General features: G+C 37.7%; 2 protein-coding genes across 3 annotated transcripts; one reads left to right on the forward strand and one right to left on the reverse strand.

Annotated features, from left to right (window-relative positions):
- The first annotated feature begins 523 nt into the window (after positions 1-523).
- Positions 524-4383, forward strand: LOC130569512 (uncharacterized). The gene is made up of 7 exons (XM_057359210.1): positions 524-811; positions 987-1204; positions 1467-1683; positions 1918-1955; positions 2034-2286; positions 2428-2651; positions 3727-4383. Exons 1-7 carry the CDS (start codon positions 672-674, stop codon positions 3963-3965), a joined length of 1329 nt encoding a protein of 442 aa, XP_057215193.1. The 5' UTR covers positions 524-671; the 3' UTR covers positions 3966-4383.
- A 108-nt stretch (positions 4384-4491) lies between these two features.
- adkb (adenosine kinase b) lies at positions 4492-12421 on the reverse strand. Of its 2 annotated transcripts, none has more exons than XM_057357844.1 (11): positions 12299-12421; positions 10306-10380; positions 10030-10083; positions 8919-8997; positions 8481-8653; positions 8285-8393; positions 7173-7343; positions 7052-7087; positions 6820-6934; positions 5145-5231; positions 4492-5038 (listed from the first exon to the last, which is right to left on the reverse strand). In XM_057357844.1, the coding sequence occupies exons 1-11, from the start codon at positions 12349-12351 to the stop codon at positions 4914-4916; spliced, it is 1077 nt and encodes a 358-aa protein (XP_057213827.1). In that variant the 5' UTR covers positions 12352-12421; the 3' UTR covers positions 4492-4913. The 2 variants fall into 2 exon arrangements, with proteins under 2 accessions (XP_057213827.1, XP_057213828.1); XM_057357845.1 differs by lacking the exon at positions 12299-12421 and adding an exon at positions 11304-11434.
- Positions 12422-12529: the final 108 nt, after the last annotated feature.

The following is a 12529-nucleotide window of genomic DNA, read 5'->3' on the forward strand; positions in this document are numbered from 1 at the left end:
CCCTGCAAACTTCACTCGCTGCTGTCGCTCTTTAGGAATGACCCGCTCAAGTTTGGTATCTGTGTAAAGCTTAGAAGTTCAGCTTTCGGGTTCAACTCCTCTCCACCATGTCATTACATCTGTAAACCCATAGAGAGAGAGCGTTCAAACAAACCTGTTTCTTCTTAGCAATGGCCTCCTACAGCGCCTCTGATTAACTTCAAAGGCCATTTTCTCAATATTTCGATTTTTTGTGCACCCTCAGATTCCAGAGTTTTAAATAGTTGTATCTCGTACCAAATATTGTCCGATCGTAACAAACCACACATCATTGTAAAGCTTATTTATTCAGCTTTCAGATGATGTATAGATCTTAATTTAAAAAATGGACCCTTAAGACTGGTTTGGTTGTCCAAGGGTCACAAATGAGATCTTACTGTAAAGTCTTATCAGAGTTGGAGTTACAAAACTCAACTCTCTCTCTCTCGCTCTCGTCTATATTTACCAACAGACCAAAATAGTGACACCGTATGACTTACTCTACCGCACAATTACATTACGCACATACACACAGCTGTACACCAGGTGACCTGACAGGAGAAAAACACAACGTAAGTTCTCAGCTTTTCTTAAGCTCGATTTGGTTAAAACTGTTCCGTATGTAGATTTCTCATGATGTGGCGCCTTTAAGAATGAGCACACAGGAAGTTGAGAAACAGGATGTTGGATATGAGACTCCACCAGTGTGTGACCTTCTGACCCTGCTGTTAAAGAACCGGCGACCCTCAGGGGCCTGTAATGAGGTCTGGCCCAACATCTACATCAGTGACGCGTACGTATGACACAGATCAACTCTAACATGGAATATGTGTCCACTGCCACTTTGACACCAAAAGAAAACGTTTTTTTAAATGACGTGAGAGCGTCTCAAATACAGTATACACACACACACACACTGAATTACGCTATCATGGCAAGAATAAAGAGTGAGAATGACCTCTCATCAGGGCAACGGCGAGAGAGAAGACGCTGCTGCAGAGTCTCGGGATCTCTCACATCATCAACGCTGCACATGGACCACATCACATCGACACCGGAGCAGACTTCTATTCAAACACAAACGTACAGTACTACGGCGTGGAGGCGTCAGACAGCAGACACTTTGATATGACGCCATTTTTCTACCCTACGGCCACTTTTATTCATGATGCTTTAAACCAGCCACGTAAGACACTACGCACGTATGTGACTCTCTTTTACAATGGAACACAAAAGAAGATATTCTGGGAAATGTCTCTTTTTTGTTCAAACATTGGAAGTCAATGGGGTTCAATGTTGTTTGGTTATCAACATTCTTCGAAATATCTTCTTTTGCGTTCTGCAGAAGAAAGAGACTCACACAGGTTTGACATGACATGAAGGAGAAGAAAGAATTCTCGCTTTTGAGAATTGTGATGCGTGTGAATGTGGCGATGTTTGCGTTTCAGATGGAAAGGTTCTGGTTCATTGCGCTCGGGGCGTGAGTCGATCAGCAGCTCTGGTGTTGGCGTATCTGATGATTCATCAAAGACTTACTCTGTCTGAAGCCATAAACATCGTTTCCGGATGTCGAAACATTTTACCCAACGCTGGATTTCTTCAGCAGCTCCGTCAGCTGGACTCCACCCTCGCCCTGCAGAGAAACAGACAGATGGATACGTCGCTGTAACACAATGTATTATATATTAAAGATTATAATGAATTACATGGTGTATAAGAAATAATATATTAAACATGCATGTGTTACAAATCAAATCTAGTGACAGAAAATCTACTGCTGTGGTTCATTCCTACTGTGTGTGCAGTCACTTTTAGATGGATTTAGTTCTCAGTTCATTCAGGTTTAGTTTGGTCCGGTCTTAACTAATACACCCGTTTGATCATTCTGATGCTGAGAAGTGTGCGCGCGTGCTGGGGTTCAGACTTCTGTAATGAAAGTGTGTATGACTCTATAAATAACCCAGAATTTAACACCCACCTCCGGCCCACAGTCAGACCAAAGCAGTCGACTTGAGTTCAAAACAAAGACTTCAGGAGACAGCTTACGAGTCTGACAGCAATAATAAAACACAAACAACATCATCGAGCTGTTCAATTAATCCTTCTGTACTCAAGCTGGTTGAAGATGACGTCTCAAGGGAAGACTGAAGCTTCCGAAGAGGAATATTTCACTCCGAACGGCTACGAGCTTGAGAAACATCTCACACACGGCAGCGTGGCCTACACACACGTCAATGAGGTCTGGCCCAACGTTTACATAGGAAATGAGTAAGTTCAAGAACATAATGTAGAGAAACAACACAAATAAAATCATAATTGGGGAGATTAGACCACGAGAGCGAAGTGAGGCACAGGCACTTGAAATCCTCTTTGCTCACAGAGCGTTTAAGCTGTGGTGTTTTCATGCAGAGAAACAGCAAGAGACCGACACAAGCTGAAGAGTCTGGACATCACACACATACTGAACGCTGCGGAGGGCGAGTGGAACAGCGTGGAGACAGGGCCAGAATACTACAAAGATATGAATGTGGATTACTACGGTATTACAGCCGAAGACACCACTACCTTCAACCTCAGCCAGTACTTCTACACCACAGCAGAATATATCCATCAGACGCTCGTGAACCCTCAGAGTAAGACTGAGATTGACCATTCCAGCTGGATTTCATTTACATTGAAAAACTGAAATTAAAGTTGAATGCAATTCAAATAAATTATACTACTTTCTACCATGGTCTGTTTGAATACTCGATTCTGATTGGCTGGAAGGTGTGCATTAAAACACGTCGGGTGGTTCTTGGCCTCCACGTCGTGCATTAAAATCCTTTATCGCACGGCTAGCCGTGGATTATCCCTTACATAATGTACGTATTACATTTCAGTATGAATTACCTCAACATGTTTTTCAGACATATTTTATTCCATAAACATTAGATTACACTAATAATGAATCATATTTCATCTATAATTTTTATTATATATTAACTATGGCTGTCAAAGGTTTAATCGCGATTTATCGCATCCAGAATAAAAGATTGTGTTTAATATGTCCGTTTACTGTGCATATTAATTTTGTATTCTATTTATAAACACATACAGGTACACATGCATGTATACATATTAAGGAAATATTTACATGTATTTATTTACCATTCATTTAAATGATATGTAAATGTTTTTTATTTTTTATATTTAATTTTCTTAAATATGTGTATGTGTGTGTGTGTTTTTAGGTACACCGTATTATATATTATATATATACAAAATATATTATGTAAACAAACTTTTATTCAACATGTAAGGCTCTAATATTAACTTAATAAATAAATATACAATTTGATGGTTGTGAAACAGTAAAAATAAAAAGGCAACATAAAAATGTCAGTTTGGCAAATGTTTGGTTTAATAACATACTATAATCGGTGAATAAATGGATAGACTTTTCACTCATAAAATTCCTCTGAGTCCATGTAAAATTTCATCAATTTCAATCATAAATTGAATCATTTAATCAATGTTTTAAAGTAAATGGATTCAATAAATACTTCCTGTCAATTTAAACCAAATTCTATTCAACATCCTGTGGGCGTGGCAAATTTCATTTAAATTCAGACTTGAATAGGCTAATTGAAAATAGGAAATTGAAAATCTGAATGTGCCCTTTACCGCTGACACACACACAGTCATTTTGTCCTTTTATTTCTCTAGATAAGATGCTCATTCATTGTGTGATGGGTCGCAGTCGCTCTGCTACACTTTTTCTGGCTTACCTGATGATCCATGAGAACATGACGGTGGTAGACGCCATTGATCACGTCAAACGCCGCAGACGCATCATTCCTAACTGGGGCTTCCTGAAACAGCTGCGAGAACTGGACATCTCACTGCTGGAACAGAGAAGAGCTCAAAACACACAACCCCAACAAACTCGACACGTCAAGAAATAATTAAACCATCATTATTCTACACTAGGCTCTTCCAAAACTTTATGCTGGAATCTCGAGATTTCTTTGAGGAGTCTTCGGCAACACCTTTATCTGATGTCTCAAAGCCCTCATTTAGAAACCACTGCTGCTCACTAACCAATCAAATCTCCATGGAAAGAATCTGAATGTTTCTTAGCCAGTTTACTTCAGAAATTCAGTTTCATGTTGACTTAAACACATCATAACATACTCTTGTGTAAAGATTATCATTATAATGTATACTACTGAAGTATACTGTGGAGTAAACAGGACATTGTCATTATATTATTTACTCAACATATTGAAAAGTCTTGTGAAAACGTATTCATGCTGCAAAGACAATAAAACCTAATAAACCTTAAAAATAATTTATCACCGCTGGTTTAACATCAGAGGAAAATCTATAGCAAATCAAGGCAATATATGCATCTGCATGTGTACATAATAACTTTAAGACAGAGATAAAGTACCTTGGAACAACTAAAATCTTTTTATTAAAGTAAAGATCAGTCAGTCGAACCGTTACATTCCAGAGACGCGTGGAGAAATCTCCACATCTGAAACAGCTTCTGCGAATTTAAACATTGTGCGTTTAAGATACGATTTGGCTTTTCAAAACAACATAGACCTGAAAGACAAAAATCCATTAAATAATCCTGTTAAGTTAATTCAATATCTATCACTTTTGAGAAATATAAATGCACTTTTAAAGGACACAATGGATCTTTAATAGATTATATATATGAAGAAATAAAATGTAGTTTAAAAGACAACGCTGGTTTTATTTTTTTCACATGACCTCACTGGAGTGTTTGCGGTAATCCTGATAAATGCCCGTTTAACAATAAACATCTGTAAACAAGTGCAGAGACTGCAGATTGTGTTGCTGGAATATCCGAAAGAATGAGATGGAACGATGGAGGATTGGAGTTAGTGGAAATCGGGTTTCTCTGGAAAGGTGCAGCCAGCTTGCCGGATGATGACATGGGCGGCGTAGTGTCCTGCCCGGATACAATCCTCCAGAGACTTCTCCTGAACCAACTCAGACAGAAAACCTTTTTTAAATCGAAAATACAACACTAAAACTTAATCTCAATCGGATTTATTATTATTATTATATCAACAGAAGCAGAGCACTTTCACACACAAGAATCATTTTACCTCCAACAAACGCGTCACCGGCACCGTTAGTATCGACAATATCATTCTGGTCAATGTCTAAAACAGGAAACATTTTCACTCGATCACCTGAAACAACAAAGTTAAACACATTAAACCTCTTGTTAACACATACACTGAAACAAGATTATGTGCCTTAGCAGTGCAGGACTGGGAAGAAAAATCGGCCCTGGCATTTTTTGTCCCGCATCGGCCCTCCACTGAATCTGTCGACGGGGGGGGTTGCTTAGGTGTCTTTTGCATTCGCGTAGCGTGCATTCGCATTTACAATACATCCGTCTAAGCGGCCAACGCTAGCGGCCCCATACGTTAGCGGCCACAGCCTCCTTCCGGCCCCATACGTTAGCGGCCCACCGGAAAACGCCCGGTACCCCAGATGGCCAGTCCGCCCCTGTGCCTTAGTAGATTTTATGAAAAGAAATTATTAAAATATACTTTATATAATTATGTTCCAAAATCGAGTTGAAATAACGAAAAATTCTTGGAAAAAAAAATCTACTAATTTTGGTTGTTAAGATTTTAATTATTTTGTTTGAGTAATTTTAATTGAACAAATTATTAAGTAAATCTAATTCAATGTTATTATGGTAAACCCATTTAAATTGGTCAAATTAAGTTTACTTATTTATTTTGTGTTGAGACTACATAAATAATTTTTGGTGATATAACTACCTTGGCAGTTGATCTGTAGTTCCCAGCATGCTTTGTTTCTAACTGCATTAGGAGATTAAATGTTTTTTCAGTAAAAAGAACGACTTGTTCGTGTTTTTTGTTGATTTATCTTTGAGATTTAGGAGAGTTTTGCTATTATTTTTAAGTTTGGTTTTTTTTTTTTAATATTGAGCAGTAACTGTGCTAATGCCAGTACAGAGACCACCAGTCTCTACTTACTTGACAATCTATGTTGTAAAATAAAAATTAGGTAACACTTTACAATAAGATGCTATTTGTTAGCAATTAGTTTATGCATGAGCTAACATAAACTAACAAGGAAGAATACTTCTAAAGCATTTATTAATATTAATTCATGTTAATTTCAGCATTTACTAATACATTATTAAAATAAAACGTTGTCAATGTTAACATTAGTTAATGCACAATGAACTCACATGAATAACTGTATTGACATGAACTAACATTGACAAGGATTAATAAATGATGACAAATTAAATTGTTCATTGTTAGCTAATGTTGGCTAATGCATTTACTAATGTTAACTAATAGCACCTTATTGTAAAGTGTTACCAAAAATGATATTTCAATATGAAAGTAAGTGATCCGTGTTTTTGTTCAGCATCATTTTTTTAAACATTTACTTTTAAACATTTACTTGATATTTTAACAAAAACTAAACATATTTAATAAGTAGAATTTACTTTATTCTGGTTAGTAAGTTGTACTTGAATTATAGCAGCAAATTTTACTTCAAAAATGTTATAAGGATTTTATTTAGTAAATTCTACCAGTTCTTTTTTTCAGTGTACATAATGTTCACGGAATGAGACAAAACAAAAAACTGCATGTCTGAAGATGATTATTGATTCTCATGCACAGCTGTACGATATATTACAGTGTTGTGTTCACATCCGTGAGAAAACACAGACATTAAAGGTACCGACTTAAAGTTAAGAAAACATTACAATTAAAAAACACATACCCACAGTGGCCACAGTGTCTTCTCTGCCCTGAGTAAAGACCACAATCCTCTGCCTGTTCTTATTCACTTTGGGCAGACACTGAACCTTCCGAGCGATCTCTGCGATATCATCTGTCTGCGGGAGACATGGATGGAGAGAACATCACACATGAGAGGGAATTTACAGTCGGTTTAGAAAACTATTGATGACTGAGAAAATGCATTTCTTTTTACGTTAGCCATGTTTACTCACCTCAAAGCCTTGCTCCTTTGCAAATGTAGCCGCCTCCTGCAAAACACCACACGTATGATCTTACAACAGCTACAGATCATTCAACATCAGACGCGTCACGTGTCATTCAGTGCAGACTCACCGTTTCATTCCCAAAGATGATGTCCACGTACGGCATTACTTTCATCAGCGGCTCTTTAAAGAACTGACTGATGAAGGGTGCAGAGAGGTTCAGCCCGAAGATCTTGTTGCTATCAGACGCGTGTTTGGACACTTTAAGAATGGATTCAGGAGACACGGTCAGAAAGAAGCCCTGCGGGACGGACACCAGCATAATATCAGAAACAACAAAACTGTGCTGGAGGTTTTCTAAGAAAAAGTGGCCTGTAAAAAATGATTCTGGGTCGTAGTGGATTTCATTAAATTAATTGGGTAAACTTTACTTAATACAAATGTGTTCTTGTTTTCTTTAACCAAAATTTAAGTTAAAAGTACAGAAAAATCTTGGAATTCTAAATGCACAAATTACTGAATGAATTCAACTTGATTTTCTCATGTTCAACCCACTTAAACTTGTGTAAAGGATCTTTACTTCATTATTTTGTGGTGGGACTACATTAAATTATTAAGTTAATTTCACTAACTGAGCAATGAATTAGAGTTCCCAGCATGCTTTGCACGCGACAGCATTAGGAGAGTCATTTTTGTGAAAAAGTGCTATTTTATGGGCTTTACCATCAAATGAAAGATATATGTTGTAAACAATAATAAATGTTAAACTGAAGTTAACAAAAAAAACAAGTTAACTCCAGTGCTCCAATTAGTATTTCTTCTTGATTATTTAAAGTTTATCATGTGACGTGCTTAAATAAATTAGGTACTTTCACTTGATTTTTCATGGAATTTTACGTTAAAAATAAGCTTTGAAGTACTTAAATATATTTTGTGTAATATTGTGACCATAATTTTTTTAAGTACATATCTGTGTCATTTTTATAGTGAAATAATAGTTTTTGTATTAACTGAGGCATGATGACAGCCTTTAACATAAAATATTTACTTAAATAAGATTATATTGCTAAAGAAGGACTCTTATTTTGCTCAGTGTCAAATTAAGAGTCCTTCATAAAGAGTGAAATGAATTTTTTTTATTTTTGAGTGTGCATGTTATATGAAGACAGTATAACACATAGGATCAAACTTTTGTGCAAAAACAAAGCTGCGGTTCAGAGAGAGCTCATCTCATGCACTTACAGCGATGTAGTAAACTTGAGCTTTCTCCACCAGACTCCAGTTTCTCTCAACATCAAGATGTTTCTCTTTATTGTAACAGTTTGCTGCCGCCAGGTTTGCGATCAGAGATCTAAACACACACAGATAAAAGTTTACTGACCGAGTCAGAAGTAAAAAGCCACACCGCTAAACATGGGATCCCACGCGTGTTTCTCACCGGTTGTCTCCAGTGATGCAGGCCGCACATGTTCCAGTGGGTTCTGCGCTCTGTTCATAATAATGAGCATCCACATGAGCTTCAGCCGCTTTCTGCTTGAGAATCTCCCCGAAGTGATCTGTACCGATACAGCCGAAGAACGTGGCCACCTGATGAGGCTCCTGGATCATCCACTGAGAGTCGAGACATCGACACCATTACCACCTTTACTCCGAGATCCACTTAAACCTTAAACTAATCCAGTGATCTTTATTGACCTTAAAAGAATTTTTCTACTTTGTTTTTCAAACAATTATTTTTCTATTCAGAGATGACTGGGTTGGTTCATGGCTCAGAACTCTATATTGATGAACGAATGCTTATAATGTTCAGGAAAGACAAACCGTAAACACGAGCGATCACTGTTCTTCATCATGTGTATGTGTGAAAGAGACCTACCTGAGCAATTTTAACAGAGTTCTGTGTGGATCCTCCGGCGTGATACTCAACTTTACTCTTTTTCGCAATCTCTTCGAACCTGCAGCGTGTACACAAGTACACACACACACACAAATGAGTCTTACTTATATTTAATTTGAAAACAGCACAATATTTTATGATCAGTGTCAGATCAAGGTGGTTGAAGTTCACAGTTTGATTCCCAGTAGTTATTGATCCACCTGTGATTTAGAGAATTATTGAGAGCTGCTGCCCCCTGCAGATCAGGTGTGGTACTGACTCTAAAACTACAAACACAAGCCAAAGTGCCAAACAACTTATTCATTCGGAATAATATTTTAAAGGAGTAGTTCACCTTCAAAATGAAAATGTCATCATTTACATGCCCTTTTGTCATTTCAAACCTGTATGAGTTTCTTTCTTCCGCAGAACACAAAAGAAGATATTTTGAAAAATGTTGGTAACAGAACAGCACAGCCCCTCATTCACTTCTATTGTATGGTCACAAAACCAATGCAAGCGAATGGGGGGCTGTTAACAACATTTGTCAAAATATCTTCTTTTGTGTTCTGCAGAAGAAAGAAAGTCAAGAAATGACAAGAGGGTGAGTAAATGATGACAGATTTTCATTTTGAAGGTGAACTACTTCTGTAACAGCGTGTGTATGATTCATTATCAGATAGTGTGTAATGGTCAAAATCATTACTTAATTATTTATCTCAAAACGTTGTGCGCGAAAATTTGTGATCGTTCATATAAATCATTATGCATATCTGAAATGTGTATTTTAACAGCACTTTTCCCCTTACAAAAAACTTAAATAAATTTGCTGTTATACCCGTATGATACTCCTGTTATTATTTAATTTAGCTTTGATAAAACGTCGTCTGTCTCTACTGTTTGCGCTACAATGTATTTTCTGTAAAGCTGCATTGAAACCATGAAAAACAAAGGTAAGAAATCATTTTGAATTAATCAGAATTTTGGATTCTCTGATTAAAATTCAGAAATAGAGTAAGATTTTTTTAAAAGTTATTTGTCAAATGTTTTCACTGCATATAGTTACCTATAAAACCTTTAAGTCAGATGTCATACCGATGATGTCACTTACAGAGCTTTGTGTTTGTCCTCTGCCAGAATCTGATCATTGGGCTTTAAGGCATACCTGTGTAAACAGACACACACAGAAACTCAATGAGCCGTCTACAAAGCAAACACACTAACAGAGTTCAATGACATATTTCAGCTGTGGTTTTACGCTCAGGGAAGCGTATACTTTTAAGAGCTGCCATAAAAACACACGGCACTGCACAGCTGGAGCACGTGACCTTTAAATGACCTTTAAATGACATGCAACATCAGTCGCCTGCTGCAGAAAACTACTCACTTATCAAGAAAATCCTTATCCACCACTGCAGAGATATCCAACAGCGGGTTCCCCATCCCGAAGAGAGCATTCTGACTGCAGACACAAAAGACAAGAACCACACATATGTTTAAATCGTTCAACAACACAAAATATCATTGGAATGAAAGAGGAGGACGAAAGGCACACGTTCAGAAAAAACCGTTGATGTGTTTGAGTGAACTGTTCCTTTAATATCCTTTCTGTGACACTGACAGGTGGAGGTCACATGATCAGGCCTCCATCACTCCTCCTTTGAGACATGAACCCTTGGAATGTGAGGTGGGTCAAACACCCCAGAACTTCAGCTCATTTATATACAGCGATATTGCCAAAGGTTGTTGGTTCTAAAGCCCGTAAACAACCAAGAAACACAACGTTCTACAAGTGCACTTCACTTAATGCAAAATTAACTTTAAAAAATGTCCATTTTAACCAAAGCAGACACACATTGTTGACTGCATTACATTTTTTTTAGAATAGCAAACAAAACAAAATGACATTATGAAAAGTCCACAAGACACTGTGATTCAGCTCCGTTTTAATAGATTTTGTTATATTACTAAAGGGATTTAAATGGAGCCCACTGGACACATGTTTTACTGCTGACTAAACTCTTTTAGGACACACACACACACACACACACACACACACACACACACACACACACACACACACACACACACACACACACACACACACACACACACACACACACACACACACACATTCATAAGAAACAAACACGTGCACACAGTACAGAATTATGCACACCACCAACACTCATACAACTAAAGTATTAAATCCTAGAAAACATCAATAATAAAATGAAACTGTTTCGGGGGATTTTGAAAGCACCAGTGGAATACTGTGAATTTTTTTGTTAAAAAGTATAATTCAAAGAAGAAATTGCACAAAGTTGCATAATACAGAAACACAAAACCGGAAAACCAATGACTCGTGCATGGATTAAGTCTTACCGTACTGTCGGCATTTTTACACAATCTGCTTGTCTTTATTAAAATATAAATCTGTCCCCTCCCGGTACACGCCGCGAGCGCGTGCGTTCTGTTCTCACACAGAATTTCTTCAAACCGGAAACGAAATGGGCTCAATATGATTGGTTACGTCACACATGGGCAGACTCACGCCACGCAGTTTGTTCGGTGTATGACGTCAGAGTACCGCGAGAGCGCATTAAAAGGCGCCCCTTCGAGTTGTTCTCGCGATACCTAAATGTCATTCGCCGATCGGTCTGCGCAAAGCCGCGTGAACGCCAACACATCTTCTATGGTCCTGATTGGCTTTGGCGAGCACGTGTGTTTTACGAAACGTCAAGGTTACTATCATAACATGCGCAGCGCGTGCATCTTGATAAACGGATATATAAATACGAATACATATGTTTCGTGGCAAATTATTACATAGCACATCGCGCGCATGCGTGTCATGTGGACAATGTGCTTGTTATATACCAGGTCGTGCATCCAAACGAGAGAAGATAAAGGTGTGCAAACACATTTCTACTCATTTTTAGTATTTGGGTTTCTTTGTTATTTTATTCACGTGCACGCATTACACCACATACTAAACCTTACTATGTTCTTCAAATGCATTCATACTGTTAAAATTGTACATAAATATATACTGCGAGAGCCCGAATGATGCACTAGTACATTTTGTTTGTGCAGCGCAGCATCCACGCATCCTTATAACAATCAACGGGCTAAGATCAAAATAAAGCCATGTGCACTTGTAAGACATATATTTGTGTAATTTATAAAAATCATACAATAAATGAATCGAATGCATTCAAACACGTCAACTATCAGCAACTGTGCATTGTGTCTGGATTAGTCTATAATTCACCCATTTGTTAAAGAAAACTAAGCACCGCATTCACCTCCGACAAACCTGAACTCGACACGACTGACATTCAAACACTCAACTCAACAGATTGACAATCACTGTTTACCTCAATGTCTTCTTGCTCTCTGTGTGTGTTCCAGTGCAGTCAGACACCGACATCTTCTGGATGTCACAGCACTGATCTCAGACCAGTTTCACTGCTGCCACTCACTTTCGCAGAGCACACACTAGCTGTCGTGATAACAATATATCAATTCATTTTAAATGCTGCATTTAGTACTAATCTTAATCGTGCTGTTTTTTAGAGGGGGTAGTTCACCCAAAAATACAAAGTCTG

This window comes from Triplophysa rosa, linkage group LG18 (genome assembly GCF_024868665.1).
Source record: "Triplophysa rosa linkage group LG18, Trosa_1v2, whole genome shotgun sequence".
Taxonomy (NCBI): domain Eukaryota; kingdom Metazoa; phylum Chordata; class Actinopteri; order Cypriniformes; family Nemacheilidae; genus Triplophysa; species Triplophysa rosa.